Consider the following 22,677-nt stretch of genomic DNA (forward strand, 5'->3'; position numbering starts at 1 on the left):
TGTTATATCTTTAGTTATTTCTAAACTGATCAAGCCTGTTGAAATAGGAGTGTAATGTCTTCAACTCTTCAACCATGGTAAAACATTTTTGTCTTGTCATCATACTGTATGAAAAGTCCTACACAGATAAATGACTTGGAAAGTTGAGATGGTTTGTACCACACTGAACTCACTGCAACAGTTTGACTTGTCACAGGTGTAACTAATAACTTTAATTAAGGCTGGTTAACATTTGAGTGTGTCAGTGCCTGAGGTAGAGCCACTGTGAGACCGGCCCCTTGCTAGACTTTACAGTATGTTATATTAGCAGTTTTTATGTGAGTATTAAAATCTCATTGCACTTTAATCAAACTATAACTTAAAAAGTAAACTTAAGCAGAAATAAACCAAATAGAAAATCAATTATTTTATTAGTTTTTAGTTTTCTGAGATTAATTAGCTTTCATTAGTTTCAGCTGTGAGTCCTCCCATTCAACCTAAATGCATCAGTGCATTGCATGGTGGAAGAAAAATTGAATTCATCTTGCACTGACATCTTTGAATTTTCTTGTTGCCACTTTTTTAAAGTGAAAGAAAGACGCCTAACCTGGGTAGAATTTGCATTTCCTACTAAGGTATTCTCCTAGGCACGTTGAGACATAAACATGTACAGAAATAACAATGAGTTACATAAAATTAGAATAAGCATTTGCCCTTGATTCAGTCTGATCTTATGGTTGATATTTTGCATACTGTACCCACACCCTAAGTGTGATGTCATTGGACAACGGTGAAGTCTTTAAAGAAACATGACTTCTTTATTTAGTTAGGAACGTTGAGAGACTCTTTTTGTTTGTTGAATGTGGAAGAAAAGAGCTGATTTTGATGATCTTTGATGCCATATAGTTATTGAATTAATATGAATTTGATTTTAATTTGTAGAACCCCATCGGACCCCACGTGCTGCCTCAGGACTCGACAGTAGGAGCTGATGATGTAAGTACATGTGTTAAAAATGCATTATGGTGGAATTTTTCTTTAATGTGTTCTGAGACTTTCCATTCATGTGTTTGGATTGGAAACTGTAGTTTTGTGTGTCAGTGTATATGTACAGAATGTGTATATACACAGTGTGTCACTCTGTGTGTGTGCTGTGACACAGGAGGACTGTGGTGAGGACTGTACCAAAGGGTTGCCCGGGGTGCCTGGCATGTCGGGTGCCAAGGGAGAAAAAGGAGACGAGGGGAAGCCGGGTGTCACCCCGTTGGACAGCTGTGACAGGGTGAGACTCGGAGGGACTTTGACTTCCTTGTTGAAACATCTTCAGCTACACTCTTTATATCCAGAATCATATCAGTTTCACTCAACGAACAGCCGCTGAGCCTGATGTGCTTTGATGAATGCAAAATGGCAGCCTCTCATTTTGCATTGGATTCAAGTCCGCATGGCTGAATGTGTTTCTATCAGTCTGACATGATACAGCACCAGCAGTAAGATTTTACTCTGATAACTTACTCTGTCTGTTTCCAGTGTTTGGAGAGACTGCAGGGAGTGCAGGCGACACAAGCTGCGGTCAGTTGTGATCACCGTCATATCTGAAACGCATACACACATACAGTCACAGTGACATATGTTTTGTATCTTTGCCTCACAGAGAGACACATCCTGCACAGGTACACCTGGAGTTCCAGGAATGCAAGGATTATCTGGAGTAAAAGGAGAGCCAGTGAGTTTCCTTTATTTAATCCTGTTATTTTGATATGACCGCATCTGACTTTGCAGAGTTTAATATCAACTTCTTTTTTTAATCTTCCTATAGGGTACACCGGGAGATAGAGGCCAAGCTGGAATGCCCGGAAACTTGGTGAGACTTTGTAAAACGTCAGAAATCAACTTGTATCTAGAAGAGAAACCTGAATATGTAATATAAACGCTGTAAAAGGTGGACTCTTATTTTGAAATCCTTATCTACAGTGCGGATAAGCCTACAGTTCCACATAGAGTGACTTGAGAGGATCTTGTTTGCTACTTTACATGATTTCAGAGAGCCCCCTACTGGTCTCACTGAACATGTCACTCAATGTGCTCCAACTGACAACTTTAATACTGATATACACACTCTATAAACACACACTAGCTTTATTGCAGGATTCAATTAATTATCTGGAATGAATTCAAATCTGCTTTAACCAGTTAATTTATTTTTTCCATCATCTTGTCTCAGGTGTTTAAATTGTTCCTTTCTCTGGTTTCTGTCCACAGGGACCTCCTGGTTTCCCAGGTCCTCAGGGCTCATCTGGTTCACCTGTAAGTTTTAATCACACTTCAAACCTTAATTTAACTGTTTTCTTCTTTTAATCTGTTTTAAATCCGTGATGAAAGAAGTACTAGTTCCTGTAATAAAGTAAAAGTATCATGAGCTCAAATATAGGTCTCACATTTAACGTGGAATCCTATTAAAGCTAACAGTACATTAGCGTCATCAGTATTGAGGATGATGCAAGTATCAAAGTGCTGGTTGTCCAGGTATCGACAACTGGCACCCACATTTGAATTAAACACACAAGAGAAAAATAGAGAGAGAAGGACAGAGAGAAGGGTTTGTAGAGAGAGGTGTATTAGAAATAAGACGTGGAAGACAGAGCCAGGGTCAGGTGCCCTGTCCGGGGCTAAGCTGTACGCCAGGAGTGGCCAACCCTCCTCCTGGAGAGCTACCTTCCTGCATGTTTTAGGTTTCTCTTACACTCTAACACCTGATTTGAATGTTTTACTCATTATTAATCCCCTGAGAAGCTTCAGTTGGTTGATAACAAGCAGATCATTCAAATCAAATGCTGTACCTCCCCCTACTACACTATTTTCATGAGATAAGTGAGAGACACTCAAACTTGTAGTTAGATGGGCAGCGAGAGGCAGCACTTCAACAGTGTTATCAAGTGGGCACCTACCTTCACCGGTTAGGCCCACGACACCTCGGGGTTAGCTCTGGCGTCCCAGACTGGCGCTTGACATTATTTTTTCACGGTTGTGTAGTGCAGGCAGAAAGACATCACTTATTCAGGGTTCAGTCACAAAACAAGGAAGCAGCAAAGCATAACAAGAGCAGAGTAACGAGCATGAACCAAACATTCGAAAGAGTCTCATAATGAGTGAGGCTGATTAGTGAAGTGGAGACAGGTGAGCAGTGAAGTGGACACAGGTGAGCAGGGTAAAGTGGAAGGTCAGGAGACTGATTGACTGATTAAAACTGGGAACAGGTGTGTAGATCGAGACAGGAGGGAACGTCGAGAGGCATCAGGTGGGAGGAGAAGAGTTTGATCTAATTTACACACAGTTCAGTGCCGTGATTCAAAATTCATGCGTCAAGCCCCCTCCAGAGGGAACCAGGATATATGTGGGGGGTCGGGAGGATTCACCGGGCAGGAAAGAAGACAAAAGTGCTACCAAGATTTATATCATTCCCATCCCCTCTCCCTCTCTTTGTGACTCTTCCATGAAAGTTATTTCAGACGAAGAAACTGTTTTGTTGTCTCTCTCTCCAGTTGTTAAATTATTCCCCCGTCTAAGTGATGGAGAGTGGCACTGCTGTGCGGTCCGATCCCCTCCCCCCTCCCCCCTCCTCCCTCCTCCTGCCGAGTTATTGTTTCGGGAGCAAAGAGATGCTAAATGGATGAGCTGTGCGAGCGCTGCGTGGAATCCATTTGCAGCGTCGTAGCACTTTCCAGCAGGTGTTAGCTTCTGCTGCGTGCAGCGGCGTGTCTGTTTGTGAGGGGAGAGGAAGAGAGGAGCGGCCCTGCTGCTGCATATATTACTCATATTCAGGGTTGAGGAAGTTACAATAATCAGCCACTAATTAGCTTCTCCTCAGTGTGATCAGATTTTTAATTACATTCTCTAAATTACAGCCCTCAGTAATCACTCTTATAACCAATCATACCACTAAATCTTACATCTCACAGGGATACACTAAGTTCACTTTTTTATTTATTCTCAAGGAGCAATTCACACTAATAAACAATTAGCAAAGCGGCTAATTATCACCCTCAGTTGTCACTAATTTAACATCATGCGAGCGTCTCCGCTTTTAAAAGCACCCAGCATCCACTGACGTCCTTTATTCGCTCCTTCTTCAAAAAAACTTTCTTTTCTTCCAGCACTCATGTTCCCCACACGCTCTCAAAAGCAGTTGCTAGGCAACAGATCACACACCCGCACATGCATATTAATATTTATGTCAAAAACAGCCTTCAATATTCAATTAACAGAGTGAAAAAAATCGGTTTTCAATACTTCAAGGGATCAGACTAATGTGAACACAATATTATGTTACTTAAAAACGCATTACGCCACTATACTGCTCGTTTATTTGTTTGTATGATGAAAGGACAGGGTTGTAGAGGGATAAATTGCACCTGAGTTTGCAACACAATAAAGAAGACATGGATAAAGAAGATGAAGAAGAAAAAATAGCCTTCAACAATTATGTTCAGCCTCTGGATATCACCTAAATCACCATCTCCAATCGTCATAGAGGACAAAATCAAATGTAGGCGTCCCAGAAGGGAAATGGTACGAGTCAGTTAGCCGTTTCCCCTCTTTGATATTGACTCGCTGTGTCCTTGGCTCATTCCCACCAGGGGAGCCCAAGTTCTCTTCCCGGTGTCAAATCACATCCTCTGGTTCATTTTCTAATCATGCCTCATTCCCCTCATCCTCAGGGTCAGCAGGGCGAGCGGGGGTCGCCCGGCCTCGCAGGAATGAAGGGCGAGCAGGTAAGTGTCTGCCAATCAAATTTGCTGAATTCTAAGCATTGATAGATTGCTTTCCCCCCCGTCTGACTGATCGTGTGATCTTTACCTCAGGGTTCTTCAGGGACGCCCGGGTATCCAGGAGCCATGGGGCCGCCTGGACTTCCTGTGAGTTGCTTTCTGTGCCTCGTTATGAAGGAACTATGGGATTGACAACAATCTGACAGCTTTAATGGATGGTTCTCTGGTTACTGTGATTTGTGGACTTACACTGATTAACTGTCAATGTGTACTTGTCAGGGGCTGAAGGGCGAACGTGGAAGCCCAGGAGGCAATGGCGAGAAAGGAGAATCGGTAAGCAACTCCACCATCCCTGTTATACAAACATAGACTGTATAAATAATGGACATAGTCTCAGTGATGTCACCCGATTGCCTGAATTGCACCGGAGCTGGCAGTCGCCATATTGGAAATGCCAGAGCTGGCTAATCCAGAGGCGGGCAAAGAGGTGGAGTGTAAACAAGCTGAAGCCTATTGCTGAGGCCTATGAGCGGGCCACATGAATCTTTGTTGCTGAAACACGCCCATTTGGCTCAAAGCTACCAGGCCAGCTACGGCTAAGAAGCTAGGCTATATGCTTGTCAGCGTAGCTAGCGGTTATATAAATAATGTGGTTGTATAAATAATGCTAGTTCAACTTCTTGTTTCTCACAGAGGAGATTCTGTTTGTGGTGGTGACTGACTGCAGGTGTTTATTAATCAGACTAAAGAAGTCGCTGCTCGCTCGCCCGGTGAGATAGCAGCAGGTGAACGACACGTACCGGGAATCTTAAAATAACCGATCTTCTCATCACTACGGTCCGCTGTAATCTTTCCTGGGAAAAGCCAAAAACTTCTGACTCCTATTTACTGGCCGACGATTAAATAAATGTTTGATCAACACTGAACAGGCTAACAAGCAGCTATAGCGAGCACAGTATACCTGCTACTTAGTGCTAAAAATATCAATAGATATTTTAATAATATTTTAATAAAATAGATATTTTATTTAACACGAGCATTTAAGTCACCTAAAAGCTGGTGCTCAGACTTCTTGCACGGCCAGAAAGTTCCAAAAATCCCACAGAGAGAGAGAGAGAGACAGATTATTTGTCCAAACTTTGAATGAAAAAATCCCCAAAAGGCTCCAACAACACAAACAGGTGAAGTTAAGTTTAGTGACTGTGTGTCTGTGTTGATGTCTAGCAGACAGCCAGCAGTATCAACCTGTCACTCAGATGAGCCCGCCCTTATGATTTAGGGCTTAATATAATTAAAACGGGTGTGTTATAAAAAAATTCGCCCCCCGTACAGTTATCTTGAACAATAAAATTAGCTATTTATAACAAAACTGTTTTTTGTACCAGGCTGTAAACATGTTTATTTCTGCTGTAAATATTGTAATTTTCCCATCTGGTGTAATGTTATTTCTTGTTTTCTGGAGCCAGAACTGCAGTTTTTTGTACTTTTGTACGCTGTCATTTAACACAAAATGCATCTGTTGCTAGTTAGCTAACACTTCCTGTCTCCTACAGGGTCCTCCCGGTTCCCCTGGGTATCCAGGTCAGGCTGGCTCACAGGTCAGTATCTCATAAAACATTTTACTCAGCAGTATTTATACGCTTCATTCTATTATTACAAACTTAAATAACTGAGTAATGCGAGCCGTTCTGACTGCAGGGCATCAAAGGAGACGCAGGACCAGCAGGGTCGGCTGGCGAAAAAGGGGAGCCGGTATGTACAACACATCAAATGAAACCTTATTAGAAAAATAAAACAATCAGAAGCAGGTTAAACTCTTTATATTTTTTTAATTTCTAGGGTTTCCAAGGACAACCAGGTTTCCCAGGACCACCAGTATGTAAATTCACCCCTCAATGACAAATTCACGTCTCTAGAATAGTGAGTTTTATATATAACTGTGTGTATTTTTAGGGTCCACCAGGTCTTGCAGGCAAAAGTGGACGGGAAGGCCTCCCTGGGCTCAAGGGTGAGAAAGTGAGTACAGCAATTAGCTGAGGAGGTTTGAGCATCCAAAGTTATCATTCGCTGTACTAAAAATATCCCATCTTTCAAAGGGCAACGATGGCCCTCATGGCTCTCAGGGATCAACTGGACCTCCAGGCTCACCGGGCTCCCCAGGACTCATGGTACATGCATATTATATTACCATGCCAACATGCATGTGACCTGTAAACGACCCTGAATCCCCATATTCACTCGTTGTCTGTGTTTGCATTAAAGGGCCCTCCTGGTATTGAGGGAATGGATGGAAAAGATGGCAAATCAGGGCTGAGGGTGAGTTATACACACATGATTTACTTGCACACACAGACTTATGTTGGTGTAGTAAAAGACATGCATGTAATACTTGACCTTTGAAACTGGCTGCTTTTCTGTTATCAGGGTGAAGCAGGCCCTCCAGGCCCAGCGGGACCACGAGGAATCCCAGTAAGTATCACCTCTAACATCCACGTGACCGCATGGGATTTATCCGTCCAGTGCATTACACATGAATTAGGCATGAGGAGTATACTGTGTGCATAGATGTTCTTAAAGCAAACCAGATCATATGCAAATGAATGCATTTCTTAGTGCCATAGTATAAATAATGTGTATCCATTTGATGCAGTTTTTTTATGGTAAGACAAATACAGTATAACTTCTGTGACATGGAACACTTTCAGCTCCATTGTGTGCTGCATTCCAGCTTCTGTATTTCTGCAGCAAACCAAAGCCCTATTCTCACAGGACTAGTATTACCTGGGGACCTCATGTGATTTAGAAATGACCCCCTCACGTGTTTTGTGCGGCGCATTCGCACGGGATAAGCAAAGTCTGTATTTTACAATTTACACACATTATCCCCCCGATATGATTGAAAATGTCAAGGCTTCGTGTAACATCTCCTTAAAGCCTCAAGCCTGATGAAAGATAGAAAAACGTTCCTTACCGCATGTTGCCATGCATATCCTCCATCTCATCGTCTTTCAAGATTTTGCTCTTGTGATGGATTTGAGTTTGCTCTTTCTGCGAATGGGTCCCCATGCTGTGTAGCGAGATGAGCCTCCTGAATTTGCATCCAAAATGCTACCTAAACATTTATAATTTCCACCGCAGCCTCCATAATTCTCGACTGGGAAAGAGGCAGGAAAAAGGTGCGGAGATAACAAAAACAATATTTGATCCTGAGTTACGGAGATGCCGATTCGCACGGGACGAGTGTTATCAGATGACCTCTGTGTTTGCCAAAATATGGCAGGTAATTTCCGCCGGAATTTTTACTTTACTAGAGGTCTATAGGTAATACTAGTCCCATGCAATTAGGGCTTTCGACTTAAAATTAGGTTCTTTACCTGAATTTGGTGCATCTCTTTGTTGGTGCATGAATGATAATAACTTCATCTTCTGTTCCAGACGTTTGACTTTAGTTTCTCCCTGTTTACTCTTCCACTCTTACCTGCCGCAGCAAGGTAATTGCTCATGACCTGACATACTCGCCCCCAAAACCTCTTGACTGGTCCCTGGGGGAGTGGGTGTTAGTTTAGGAGGCACTTGATTTCATGTGCAGCAGTTTTTTCCACGGGCGGAGCATGCATTTTAAGTGTCAATTTCGCTGTATGCTGTTTATTTAATCGTGGGAAGGCAAAACTGGGATCAATATTTGATTAATTGTGCAGCCCTATATTTATGGTTCTCAGAGGATGAATCCAGAATACTTAAATGATCCCTCAACGTTTCTCTGGGGCAGTTGTAAGGTAAAAACTGTGAATAACTATTAGATTTATTGCCATGGAATTTGATGCAGATTTGAGTGTTCCCTAGAGGATGAGCTATGATCACTGGGTAATCCTTTGACCTTTCCCGTTGTGCCACCAACAAGTCACAGTCTTACACTTATCCATTTAAATATCTGAAAATCTAATGGCTGGTTGTTGCAACATCTTGTTCACACACTGACTTTGCCTAAACGGTGTATCTTAATTACTTTGATGATCCCCAGACTTTTCCTGTAGCACCAACACGAGGTTCACATTGTAAGTTTTTCAGTAAATTCTCTCAACAAATTTGGTTCAGGCGTGAATTTCCCCCTCAGGTTTAATTTTAACAACTTGTAACCCATTCTCAAACTTTTCTACACATGAGGTCAGAGTTTTAATTAGACCAATGCTTTGGTTAATTACCAAAAAATTGTAATGACATTCCCCACATGGCCACCTGGCTGCACAGTCTGAAGAGGTAAAACATGGACTCATGTAGAGAAAAATGTGCATGCTGTATTTTAACATTCACATCAGTAATGTCCTCATTTTTCACTCTCAGAACCTTGTTTTGGATGAAAACAACTCCATAGGTATACTTTTTATGCAGTGCATTAAAATTGCATTGCTATGGCTCACCTTCAGGAAACCAGTATGCAAATCAGCCTGCATGACTAAACCTAAAAGCTCTTCATGGGGAGATGGATTTACAATGATGGGCGGACGTTTTACACTTGTGGGATTGTGACCTGCATTTAAGATAATCTAAAGTAAATGCTTTGTATTTAAGGTTTAAAGACGGGTCACAACAGGTGGAATCATCTTAATAATTGACTTGTGTGTGGGTTTACCAACAATGAGTAAGAACTACTCGTCATTCCCTTCGTGTTGGCACATTACGTCACCATGTCCTGAAATTCCTGAAAGTCGTGTTATCGTGTAGATGTCATTTAAACTTCTAAGCTTCCCCTCGTCCTCTAAGATCTTCCTAACTTTCTGTCTTGTAAATGGACACACAGACAGAGGGATATTCACACCCTGTAGTCGGCTTCAGAGAAGAACCGAGTAGCTGCCTCTCTTTCCTTCTCGTATCTCTGACCCGCTCTCTGTATCTCGGTTTGTGTTCTACCCGAGAGCAGGTGTTCAGGATTTCAAAGACACGTCTGCCCGTTCTTTGGCAGCCTCCACTTTGTGAATTTTGATACTGTACCAATCTCATTCTCTTTGATGTCTCTCCTCAGGGATTCAAAGGGAAAACTGGCCATACTGGCTTTCCAGGACAGAAGGTTAGCCAACAACTCGGTGCTTTACCATTACACTGTGTGTCTCTGTTTGTCTTCTTACATCTAAAGTCTGCTGTTTGTGCATCGGGCCAAGTTGTTTTATCAAAGTTCCATTATCCATTATTATGGAAACTCTAACTGACACGTGTATGGGTTTTACTTGCGTGCTGCCTCATTGTTTTGAGTGATAAAGTCCACCCAAGCTTCCTCTATTTAATTTTGATAACTTCTCTCATCTGTAAAGGGTGAAGCTGGACCTTCTGGTCCACCTGGACCATCTGGCAGGGTGGGCCACGAGGTGAGTCATTCTGCTTTCCAACATTACCCCGATTGTGTTTGGATTAGGGATGGACGATTTTTAGCTGATATCTGATATGCCGATATCTTCCAACCCTTTTTGCGGCTTTCCATACCGTTATATCAGACACATGTTTTTTCCTCCCCTGTACTGGAATTGGTATCATGCCTACTCTTATTGTTGTGGCCCACTGGCAGATGCTGAAATAACATAATACAGAGCCTTTTAAAATGTACACATTCACTGGGCAATAAAAGAAAACTACTTAAACTTAGGTGATGTACAAAATGCCATATTTATGTTTATTTAACATTTTCTTTCAAATAAAACTCATATTCAAGCAGCTTACACAGGCTTGTAAAGCGTTGTTTTATTGGTGGAAAATATCGGCAGAAAAATTACATATCGGCAGATATGTCATTTTCAAGATATTATCTGCAGATACCGATAATGTGCCGATAATATTATGAAGATTGTTGAGTACCGTGCTAATCTTTGCATGCAAGTTGGTCTTCCAGGAAGTTGCATTTTGAGAAGCAACTTTTTCTCGAATTTGCAATTTTAGTCTCGCAAATTTGATCAATCAACCCACAAGCGTCAACGTGTACATCGCCAAATACTGACCTTTTATAGGTCTGCAATCTTGAATAAATATATTCATATGAGTATCGTGTATTGTGCCTTTAATATCTCTATAACGCTGCATACTAGAGACTTCCATCCATGTTGAAAACTAGCCGTTCACTTAGCCACTTCCTGGTGCCTTTAACTTTCCACCAATCAGAGGCTCTGTTGCAAATGAGAGTCAGTGTTGATCTCAAAGAGTGTTTGCCTAAATGTAATAAATAATGTGTAGATTCTTCTTTGGGGAGATGAGTAGCATTGAAAAAGGCATGTGCAGTGTGAAATTACTTTTCCATGGTAATTTCCTTTAGGTTAATCTAATTTTTGGCGCCTTGACATGGAAACTGACTGAAGTATTCACATCCACATCACAGTGGATGTGTTACATGTTACATACAAAATAAGCCAGCAAACACATTGCAACTTGCAAAATCAGGCCTTTCAGGCCACAACAATCACAGAAGAGCCCATGAAATCCTGGAGGGACTGACAAGCCAAAAGCAGTATATGTATAATAGTCAGTTTAAGCCTGCAGTACTCTAAAGGTCGATCTCTGACCTTTACAGGGAGATCCTGGTACCCCAGGAGCTCAGGGACGACCTGGACCCCCCGGGCACCTTGTAAGTTCTCTGCCCTTTTAACCTTTTGCATGTATGATATTTTGATATTGTTGTATGTTAGTGTGAATAGTGTGTGTGCTTACTTTCCCCATTAGGGTGCTACAGGTCCAGCCGGACCACCAGGGCCTCCTGGTCCATCAGGAGTGGTAAGAGAGATGTGCTGAAACATGTTACCATTGTACTTTTATAAACAAGACGGTGATGATGTCATTAAATTAGCTACATTCTTAAAGTGGCAGTAACCAACATGATCATTCCAATGGAAAAAACCTTCCTGCTCTCTGTATTGCATTTTGCAATTGGTATGTGCTGCACGGCCGTTGTGCGATACGTCTCTCTGCAGCACTGAGGCAAGGAGAGAGAGAGGAGAGATGCTGTTTATTCTAGAAAGTACACTTCATTGCAGGCAAAATGTTCAAATACTACTAAAATCATCATTATAGTTATGGTTCTTGGCGTGGACCACCTTTTTACCTTCAGGTATTGGAGCTTAGTGCTACCGTTAGCTGTTACCGTAAGAGCTACCGTTACCTGTCAAGAAGGAACAGGGCAACCTCTGTATTGCTTCACTCTTCAGGCCCTTACACTCCCACTCGTCTGATCCCTCTTTTTATTTAGGGCTCTCTTTGTAGCTTTTTTCTCCTCCAAGGCCTCCCTTCTTTTTGCTTCTTTAGCAGTACATGCCGTTGTCGGCAAAGGAGGTGCAGGAAATGTACCGCAAGTTGCCATCGCTCCTGACAAACACAACTTATGTGCGAGTGCTACTGACACAAGTCACGTAGAAGCTCGATGACGCTAGTTTGTACAGAGTCGCTGTGATTGGCTAGTTATGTGGAAGCTAATTCTGATTAGTTGTTTGATTTAGACCGGATGAATTTTCAACAAACTAAATACAAAAGGGTGGGTGCTCACAGTAGGGGTCTTCACAGGTCCAAAACGTTGTGCCCGAACCCAAAGAGACTCGGAAATGTACGACCCAGACCTGAACCGGGCCCGTCAATTATTTGAAATCTGGGACCCGGACCCGTGCAGAACAGAAATGCCAGACCCGACCCTGGCTGGGCCGAACAGACCCAATCAGCATTGACTTCACAGCTGATTGCTGTTAACTAGTTACTGTTAGTCAGTTGTCAAAACAAAACTTGTGTGACGTAGCTTTCTCCCCTGTGCCTGGTCGTGCATATAATCCATCCTCCTTGCCAAGAAAGTTCATAAAACACTTCCAGGTTTTCTGTTATCCATGTCGCATTCATAAAAACAGCAATGCTAATCCACTCGTTATTTCAGATTAAAAGTCCACTTGTTGTCACGCAGACGGATGACAGATGCGGCTCATTTAGAAGCAACATTGCCGTTTTGTTGCATCGAGCATCATAAAGATAACTTCACCGATTTGTCCTTTTGAACAATGATAACGATTACTCTGACGAGTCTGACCTGTGATCTGACCCTTCACCTCCTGATCAAAAGCAGCTGGAGCACTCGCTCGGCCGGGTCATTGGCACCAGTTTGTGGCCAAAGCTGCACTTTTGCTTGCACTTTCGCTTTCATTCGCTTTCAACCCGACCCCGGTTCGGGTTGTAGGGTTCCGTTGGACCCATGAAGGTCTCTGGCTCACAATCAATCAGATCAACATCATTTCAATTTAATATTGTTTAGGAAATGCAATAAAAATGTGTTTTTTTTAACCAAATTCTTATGAAACAGTGTTGCCTACTGTAGCTTTTACATTCCCGAGGGGATAATGGGTTGTTTTAGTTGCCAAATATGGAACAAAATACCGTAAAAAGTGAATGCTGAGCACAACAAACGATACTAACATTAATTATCAATACAGTAAATAAATAAATGAGCTTCAAATATGAATAGGGGAAGAAAATACATGACCTGACATGGATATGAAAGATTAACAAGTTACAGCGAATGTGCCTACGAAAGGGTAAAGGAAGACATAATTGAATTTCTGTCCTGCTTCAAAAATTGCAACTCCTCCATCTGTCCTTTGCAGGGTATAAAAGGAGATAAGGGCCAATCTGGTGAGAGGGGTATTCCAGGAATGGGTGGGGCTCCAGGACCACCCGGGCACCCGGGGCCTTTGGTAAGAACCTGTTAAATTCAGTCTACCTCCAAATGCATCACCCAAAACAGCTTTAATTAAACATCATTCAAGCTGCTACCCTGCTGAAAATATGTCACTTAACCTTTTTTTCTCCTGCTTTGACTTTGCCTTTTAGGGCGAGCCAGGCAGCGACGGCGCTGCGGGTAAAGATGTGAGTAATGTCTGGGTGTGGTGTTTGTCCCCATTAAAGTGTAATAGCCGGAGATTGATGTGCTGATGTGTATATTTCATTCACTTGATGGATATTTCCGTCTTTGTTTTGACAGGGAGCGGCGGGCCTTCCAGGGGACAACGGGCAGCCGGGTCAAAAGGTACTGAATCAGGGTGGTACAATGTGTTATGTGATAGTGTGTTGTCAGGCCGAGCATCAATCATCCATTACCTCGGCTGCACATCTACATTCAGAGACGTGCTCCCTTGTTCTGTTTCTTTTAGCTCAGGGAGGTCGGCGCACTACGGTGCTGAACACGCTTGCTCTCCATTTCTGCCCGTTCAGCAGCCGCACTTAACACAGTCATCAGTTCACTAACCCTCCCCGACCCACCCACCGACAACCTCCTCCCTCCTCACCTCACTTCACCCCTGTGCGAGCTGGCAGCCGGCCGCCTGCTACACCTCTGTAGCTGTAGAGCCTGTTGGATCTCTCCTTCGGCACAGACTTACAGTGCCGTAGGTGGATACAATGATAAAGTTATTCTCTGCCTCTGGGATAATGCTATTAAGCAAGAGGAGAGATGCTAGATGAGGCTATTTGTCACGCTGACAGGATGGCATTGTCAGGGTTTTAGCTGCACAGAAGAGAACAGAGGAGAAAGACAAGAGCGGACTCCTCCATTCTTCTCCCTCCTCTCTGTTTCAAGAGCCACTTGTCTGACGCTGACGTGTAAACATTAGACGTCCATTATGGGCTTCTTTGTCCCCGATAAATCACTGTCGCTAATGTAGCAGGACTGTTCGTTATGTGTATTTAAACACCAACGGTGGGCTGCTTTGTGTGGAAAGTGATATAGATGTGGCCAAAAGCTGTCTCCTAGGGCCTGTTTTTCCTTCTCTACATAGGGTTTTAATCATTCCTTCACTTGTTTCTTAAAATTAGCTAAGCAATAAACACCTAAAATTTAATTACCATCTGTTTTCACCATGTCCAGTTTGCAATCCTGCTGCTAGCTACCGGTGCGGTAGTTGAGCTCAGCCTGCGGTTGATTGTTGTGAGGGTGGCGGCTGCAATGGCGATCATGACGGCGCGTGTCAGGGACAAAGCTTTAGCTAGATTATAGCGCCATCGTCTGGGTAAAATATAGTAACACAATAACATACCTCTCTGCATTTTATACTGGTCGCACTGGTATATAGGACACAGCCCACTTTTTAGATGAAAAAAAGAATTAAAAGTGCATCTTATACACCGAATTTTACGGTAGTTGCTTTTTTGCTCAGAGTTGGATTTAGAATATCTAGTTCCGTTCTCTAATCTTTCAATTTAGTATGGAGGCACAGCCAGGAGATGCTTAGCTTGGTTTAGCGTAATTTAGCGTAGCACAAAGAGTAGCAACAGTGGGAATAAGCTAACCACATCATGTTGTCTTAAAGTTCTACTCTTGGAGATCTCAGTTTCGTTCTCTTTGACGGCACCTATAGGCGATTAACAGTAATTATGACGTCCTCGGTTGGCTCCAGTTGTAACTCTTGATTTTCCTCGCTGACGGTCGCTTTCCTTTTTAGACCTTTTCCTTTTTGTTTGCCTTCATCTGAGCGTCCAGTTTGTCTCTTTTTCTTTAGATTTTCACTTATTTTTGAAGTTGTATCTGTAGTCATCGATCTTTTCTTTGTTCAGCCATAGTAGATTACTGTTTACTCGCAACACTTGCAGAGACCGGAAAAGCAGCCACTTTACACACGTGTTTGTCACGTTAGCTACCTACCCTACCCTCTCTGGCAGATCAACCACTGCTGGGTGATGGAAAACGCGTCACTAACTGGGCGCCGCTTGTGATTGTTTTCCGTGGAAGTCGCCACCGACACCAAGTCTGTAACACTGTAAATGCAAAGGCTTTCATCAGTGGGCCATAGGCTCAATCACCATTGTGTTACCTCTTTCGGCAATAGAGAGTGACTTAACAGACATTTATTTAAATGAAAGTCTTTGAGATTATTACTTTAACACAGATGCTTTTGTTGGATTAAATTAAGGCTAACTGTTTAGTCCATATGCTAAGCTAAGCTAACATCTCATGGCTTTAGCTTCATATTCAGCTTGAAGACATGAGAGTGGGGGTTTTATTTTCATGTAACTTGAGTTTTCATGAGTTCTCTCTAAGCAAGACAATAGAAGCGCTTAAACGCGTAAAACACATAAAGATATATCTTATTTAAGAACCTGTGCAAATGTGATGACTTATCAATATTGATTTACTCCCTAAGCTACATGTACCACAACAGAAATGTTATTATATCTAATTCAACTAATGTGTGTGCGTCTCCCAGGGTGAGCAAGGGGCCCAAGGCCAGAGAGGTCCTTCAGGAGAGAGAGGTAGACCGGGGCTCCCAGGTGGAGGAGGTTACCACTCAAAGGATGCACAGCCCATGATGGGCCCAGTCGGACCCAGAGGAGAGAGGGGAAGCCCGGGCCAAGACGGGCCTGCGGGGGTCCCTGGAACTCCAGGGTCACCAGGAAATGATGTGAGACACACGTTCATTATACATCCAACACTGTAGCTGCAGCTTTAACTTTTAACCAGCTCTAAATAATGGACGATCCAGCTTGGCTGTGGCCAGAGGCGCCGCTCACTGACTCCATCTGCTCTTGTAAATAATGATTTTTCCAATTATCCACCTTGATTAATGATTGCCCTTTGCTTTTTTCTACTTTTTAACAGGCTGTCGTCAATTATGATGAAATCAGGAACTTCATCCGCCAGCAGGTCATCAAGGTCTTTGATGGTGAGACCAAAAGCACAGTGTTATGTGATTGTTTCCTATGAATGATACTGCAGCTCCTCGACTAGAGCACCATTTTCTCTCTTTGTAAGAATGATTCCATTACTCCTCTGGGAACACGTCTGCTCCTGCCGCTGCGGACTCATTGTTTGTTGTTGCACGTTTCTCCTCCTCAGAGAGAATGGCCTACTACATGTCTCGCATGCAGCTGCCCGTAGAGATGGTATCATCCCCAGGTCGGCCTGGACCCCCAGGAAAAAATGGGTTGCCAGGTAATCCAGGGTCCCCAGGTGGTCCTGGAATCCCGGGACATATCGGCAGACAAGGGCGGCCAGGAGGACAAGGACCCCCAGGTCAGTCGTACCGCTAATCTTTGAAGCTCTATGACAGCGAGAGACGTGTCACTGAACTGTTGAATAATGTGACTCTCCTTCTGTAGGACCAAGAGGACCACATGGGGAAAAGGGAGATAAGGGTGTTGGAGAGATGGGAGATGTCGGACCTCCAGGAGCACCAGGTAATGTAATCGGTGTGACCCCACTGATCATGGATCAGTGTACAAAGCAGCCAGTTTGGTTCGATTATGAGTAAAAGGGGAAATCATTTAGTGATTTAGTGCATGTTATTGTGAAATATTAATTTATCACATATTAGCAGAATTCTTTTGTGTGTATTGCCAAAAAAACGTTGAATTGAAGACAATAAAACCTGCAATTAATCCTCTACTAGATGTTCAGAACACTTTATGCGCATTTCTCTAAAAGTAATCGTTTTTTTCTAAGTACTTTCAAAGTTTGTTGTGCAGGCCCGATGAAAGTGATGTTTCATCATTCATAAATATTGAAGTTTCCCAGCAAATTTATACCGCCCGAATCGACATCTGAGAATCTTTATTAAAGATTTAAGATTCTGTAATGATCAGAAAGCTGAAGCTAAATTAACAAATAAGGATCCGCAGTCCTTTCCCAGGGTGTGCTTTGTGTATTTTGTGTTGAAAAAGCAACAGTGCTTGCATCAAATGATCACAACAAGATTTTAATGGTGGTTTAATGATTCCCCAGATAAGAGGCGTGGTAATAACATCAACTATCAGAGATTCTTTGTGTATATGAACCACCTTCTTTGAACATTGGTGCTGTATAGTAAACTCTTCACTTACATAAGTTATTAAATGTATCTTTAAAAAAATAGTTGGACAAATAGGAAACACACAGGGAGTTAGATGAGGACATCAGTGTTATGTTTATGAGGGAAGCTTAATTTTTTTCTTGACGTCAAACCCCTCATTGATTAGGTTTAGGCATGAGTTGGGGTCATGTTAAAACACTTGGACACTGCTCTGCTATATCAGGTCAGGTGCAGCGGGATCATGTAACCACAACACAGTGCCGACTGTGAGCAACATTATAACCACCTGCTATAAAAAAGGTCACGTGTCTGGTCACTCACGTTTCTGAGCGCACCTGAACGCAGCATGACTCAGCGCATCCCCCCGAAACACAGCTGTGAGGGAGACCTGCCCAGACTTGTTTACTGCACCTACTACGGAGACATCAGTGCTCACAGACGGACTCTTTACCAAGTTTGTTGTTTTTTTAGTTGTAGTCATACAACTGTAGTCATACAGAGATGTATCATAAAGAAAGGAACAGAGTCATAAGATTCGGCTCCCTTCAAAGAGCTGTTATTCCCAACATTAATCTACACAGGATAAAAATAAGTGTACTGCCCCATCCTGTGAGCTAAGCTGCTATGCTACAGGTTGTAACTACATATTGTGATGAGCTGTAGAGATGTTTTGGTTATGAACGATTAGTTAGTCTTTTTAGTAAACGGAATGATCCGTTAACTTTCATGCGTTAAATTCATTCCTGCCGTTCACTCTGCTCTGCTCGCTGCTTCCCAATCCCTTCGTCTTCCTCTTAGAAAAACCAGACTGATTGATGTTAGCGCGTGCCAGCAGCCTTTTGGAGGAGGGCTGTATGTATCAAATGACCATGTCATTGGTTAGGAGAACTATGGAACGTATCATTTGCCCGAATGTGTGTCTCTCTCACTCACTCAGTCACTGAATGAGAATGGTCCTCATGAATGATCAGTGTCACTGAAGGTTACAGGTAAACCGGAAGTGTCATTGAGAGTCATGGTGAACAGGTCTAATAAACGAATCTTGCAGATGAATGAAGATCTGGGTCACTGCAGTGAACGATAGCTGCCTACTTTAATGAGCTAAAGGTTTTGCAACAATGAAGAGGTCGATTTGCTTTCTTTACAAACAGCCATCTTTATTAGCAGTCTTAATGCGAGATACTCTCTCTTTACACTGTCGAAGGGAGGGGGGTTCAAGACCGGCGATGGAACCCTCTCTTATGGTACACACTAAAATTAGTAACATGTATGTGAAATAATGATGTCCACACACAAAGGCATCAACAAACACACTGTACAGTGTAGCACTTAAATATAAGCAAGGCATATTAGCTCAGTTCCTTAACAATATCAACAATAACATTTGGAGTCCGCCCCAAAGCGTGCTGGGAAAATACCGGAAGTACTCAGGGACGCTACAATATTTAACATGAGATTAAACAGTCCATTATACTTATTCACCAAAATGTCAATCTATTCCTTTCACTTTCCTTGTTCTTAACACATGTAGAAGAAGAAGAGAAAAAGTTATAGTGCTGCCATCATTACATTCCCTCTATTTCCTTTTTCTTCCAGGTGTCCCCGGCCCCCAGGGCTATGGAAAGATGGGACCCCCAGGTAATGTTGGCCAGCAAGGAGTTCCTGGCATCCAAGGTCCTCCTGGGCTGAATGGCTCAAAGGGAAACGATGGCCGGTGTAATCCTAGTGACTGTATGAGCCATCAAGTAGAGTACAGCCCCAAGGGCCCACCTATGAAGGGCCCCTGGTAGAGGGCTGGAAGTGTTGCAGGAGAGGGAACTGAAGCAAAGGGACTACGGAGAGGACAGGAAGCCAAACACCATGACCCAAAGATATTAAATCTGATCACGAGATGTAATAAAGGAGCTCCTTTGTTGTTGAATTGTAAAGATTTACCCACACAGATTTAGTCTGTAGATGTGAGCAAAATCCACAATCTCTTTCCCTGGGCCCCGCTGGAATGAGGCCTGCAAAGAAGCACCAGCAGCACGTTTTTATTGCATCATTGTTTTTCCTTTTGAATACCAAATCATTACTGCCTCTTTTTCACTCCTTTTGTACATTTTCAAACAACCCAGGAGAGGTGACGAGAATTACAACACATCTTTTCTTGATTAATCTCTTTTGTTTCTTTCTTTCATTGTCTTTGTCTGAATCTGTAGGAGGAGAACATACACAATTATTGTAGCACTTTGCTTCCACCGCTCATCTCCTTTTAGTTCTCACAGAATCACAGTCAGAAGGCATCCTAAGCATGTCTAATGTTCTGTCTCGGTGCTTGTGGTGTGATACATACGTGAATTTGACTCAGAATTTCCCGAGAAATGTATTTCAGTTCTGTTGAAACAGACGTCAAAAATGTGCATTCACACCCTCTTTGATGGAACGACTGTCTTGTATATATTTATATTTATATATAGTGGCTTTTTATACTTTTTAACAGATTTGATAAAGAACATGTGCATGGCTAGCCACTTATTTTTCATTGTCAGGATATAAAGGTACGAGAATGCCAAAGGGATATTTTTCTTAAGATCTATAAGCTTTAAAAATTTAATGTGTTCAGTAAAAGACAAATTATTTATAGATTTTTAAAAAATGTGTTTACACAAGAAACCATATTGGCTTATGAAATTCTGTTGCTGAAGTTAATTTTGTCTCATTTTAACTAAGTTTTGTGGGGTAAGTACAGCAATTTTAAAGCCTCTCATCTCATTTTGTATTCAAAAGTAGCTGTAATAGCCATCTGTCTAAGAAAATGTGAGCAATAATGCAGCTCATTCTCCACCTGTACTGTACTACACCTCACTGAGCACAGCCACCAAAGCCTCACAATCAACTATAGATTAAAGAAAATATTCTGAAAAGCATCACAAGCAGCTTTTTTGTGTGTTACATGACTATTTTGAGGTTGTTAAATGTTTTTTTTTTATCACTACTACCTTATCTGGAGTTCAAAATCACTACCATCTCTTACAAGTAGTTTAATCAGCTGTTTAAACTATGAGCCAGACTTTTGTTCTCACCAGCTAACCCATGGGAAATGTTCAACTTCAAGCTGAATTAAATTGCTTTTCAATGATGCTGTATCGTGTGGTAATTATTGTCAACCTGTGTTCGGTATCAGACACTTTTCAAATACTGGTGTCCATCCATGGAAGGAATATGACACAATTGGCCCCTGGGCAGAGAATGTAAAAGGCATCCACCTCTCCTTTCCTTCAGAGGAGCTTTGTTAGTTGTTCAGTGTGTCTTTGTGGTTTTTATGGACTCCTAAAAGAGGGGGTATTATGCTGTCATAAGACATGTGTATAATGTTACAATGTTGGATGTCCAGACTAAACGTGGGTGAAGTTTCAAATCTGTAAGAAAAAGTATGTTGGAGTAATCCCCAGGCTTCTCAACTCTTGTGAACTGTGAACGCCAGGTTTCAGTTTTTTCTACAAAACGCTGCACTTTGTGATGTCACAAAGTGCAGCCTCAGCAGGCTTCAGAGAGCTGGCCAACAGAAGAAAGTGGGCTTATTAAAGGGAGAGAGCTAACTGAGTAATACCCTCCCCTTAAGTAGTTTTGCATGTCTTTGTAGTTCATTTTTGCCCTTTGTAGTTTTTACATCTATTTGTAGTTGTATTGTTTCTCTTTGTCTGCACCTGTTTATACACTGCTCAAAAAAATAAAGGGAACACATAATCATTACAATGTAACTCTAAGTCAATCACACTTCTGGGATATCAACCTGTCCAGTTAGGAAGCAACACTGATTGTGAATCAATTTCACCTGCTGCTGTGTAAATGGAACACACAACAGGTGGAAATGAGAGGCAATTAGCAAGACAACCCCTATAAAGGAATGGTTCTGCAGGTGGTGGCCACAGACTATTTCCCTGTCCTCATCCTTTCTGGCTGATTTTTGGTCACTTTTGCATTTTGCCAGTGCCCTCACCACTAGAGGTAGCATGAGGCGGTGTCTGCAACCCACAGAAGTTGCTCAGGTAGTGCAACTCATCCAGGATGGCACATCAATGCGCGCAGTGGCAAGGTTTGCTGTGTCTCCCAGCACAGTGTCAAGAGCATGGAGGAGATACCATGAGAAAGGCCAGTACACCAGGAGACGTGGAGGGGGCCGTAGGAGGACAACAACCCAGCAGCAGGACCGCTATCTGCTCCTTTGTGCAATGAGGAACAGGAGGGGCACTACAAAATGACCTCCAGCAGGCCACTAATGTGCATGTTTCTGCTCAAACTGTCCGAAACAGACTCCATGAGGGTGGTATGAGGGCTCGACGTCCACAAGTGTGGCCTGTGCTCACAGCCCAACACCGTGCAGCCCGATCGGCATTTGCCAGAGAACACCAGGATTGGCAGATTCGCCATTGGCGCCCTGTGCTCTTCATGGATGAGACCAGGTTGTCGGACGTCTTTCAATCGGAAGGTATGATTCTGAATCCAGACCTCCATGGGTTAATGATTTTGATTTCCATTGATCATTCTAATGTTTTTTGTTCTCAACGCATTCCACTATGTAATGAATAAAGATTTTCAACTGGAATATTTCATTCATCGAGATCTAGGATGTGTTGTTTAAGTGATTCCTTTATTTTTTTGAGCAGTGTAGTTATTTTGTGTGTCTTTGTGGTTGCTTATGGTTTCTTTGTAGTACTTTTGCACCTTTTGTCAAGGGTTTGTGTGTCTTTGTAGTTCTTTTTTGCCCTTTGTAGTTTTTGAATCTGTTTGTAGTTGTATTGTTTCTTTGTTTTGCATCTGTCTGTAGTTGTTTTGTCTTTGTTGTTCTCTTTGGTCTTTTGGTAGTTGTTTTGCACCTCTTTATAGTTGTTTTATGTGTCTTTGTGGTTGTACATGGAGTCTTTGTAGTAGTTTTGCATCTCTGTGTAGTTGTATTGTGTCTCTTTTGTGGTTGTTTTGCATCTGTTTGTAGTTGTATTGTGGCTCTGTGTAGTTGTTTTGCATCTGTTTTTTAGTGGTTTGGTGTGTCTTGGCAGTTGTTTTGCATCAGTATATACTGTAGGTGTATTGATTCTCCAATTGTTCAACTTTGTAGTTGTATTGTGTCTCTTTGTTGAGGTTTAAAACTACTTGCAGAT

The 22,677-nt window shown here is 42.4% G+C and overlaps 1 protein-coding gene across 4 annotated transcripts in view; it reads left to right on the forward strand.

Moving 5' to 3' along the window:
• The window catches only part of col16a1 (collagen, type XVI, alpha 1), a 79,643-nt gene extending 58,986 nt beyond the window's left edge, over positions 1–20,657 (forward strand). For all 4 annotated transcript variants that reach the window (XM_069681599.1, XM_069681602.1, XM_069681601.1 and 1 more), the window contains 28 exons: positions 922–975; positions 1,142–1,261; positions 1,510–1,551; positions 1,634–1,705; positions 1,799–1,843; positions 2,242–2,286; positions 4,698–4,751; positions 4,842–4,895; positions 5,028–5,081; positions 6,302–6,346; positions 6,447–6,500; positions 6,588–6,623; positions 6,702–6,764; positions 6,845–6,916; positions 7,011–7,064; positions 7,173–7,217; positions 9,769–9,813; positions 10,055–10,108; positions 11,299–11,352; positions 11,448–11,498; positions 13,361–13,450; positions 13,587–13,622; positions 13,738–13,782; positions 15,956–16,150; positions 16,348–16,411; positions 16,585–16,761; positions 16,848–16,925; positions 19,133–20,657. In XM_069681599.1, the coding sequence (XP_069537700.1) occupies positions 922–975; positions 1,142–1,261; positions 1,510–1,551; positions 1,634–1,705; positions 1,799–1,843; positions 2,242–2,286; positions 4,698–4,751; positions 4,842–4,895; positions 5,028–5,081; positions 6,302–6,346; positions 6,447–6,500; positions 6,588–6,623; positions 6,702–6,764; positions 6,845–6,916; positions 7,011–7,064; positions 7,173–7,217; positions 9,769–9,813; positions 10,055–10,108; positions 11,299–11,352; positions 11,448–11,498; positions 13,361–13,450; positions 13,587–13,622; positions 13,738–13,782; positions 15,956–16,150; positions 16,348–16,411; positions 16,585–16,761; positions 16,848–16,925; positions 19,133–19,326 (1,992 nt within the window). In that variant the 3' untranslated portion in view covers positions 19,327–20,657. The remainder of the gene's footprint in view (positions 1–921; positions 976–1,141; positions 1,262–1,509; positions 1,552–1,633; positions 1,706–1,798; positions 1,844–2,241; positions 2,287–4,697; positions 4,752–4,841; positions 4,896–5,027; positions 5,082–6,301; positions 6,347–6,446; positions 6,501–6,587; positions 6,624–6,701; positions 6,765–6,844; positions 6,917–7,010; positions 7,065–7,172; positions 7,218–9,768; positions 9,814–10,054; positions 10,109–11,298; positions 11,353–11,447; positions 11,499–13,360; positions 13,451–13,586; positions 13,623–13,737; positions 13,783–15,955; positions 16,151–16,347; positions 16,412–16,584; positions 16,762–16,847; positions 16,926–19,132) is intronic.
• Positions 20,658–22,677: the final 2,020 nt, after the last annotated feature.

The sequence above is a fragment of the Semicossyphus pulcher genome, unplaced genomic scaffold (genome assembly GCF_022749685.1).
Source record: "Semicossyphus pulcher isolate SPU_LCO1_2020_fin unplaced genomic scaffold, fSemPul1.0.p SCAF_5, whole genome shotgun sequence".
In the NCBI taxonomy this organism is placed as follows: domain Eukaryota; kingdom Metazoa; phylum Chordata; class Actinopteri; order Labriformes; family Labridae; genus Semicossyphus; species Semicossyphus pulcher.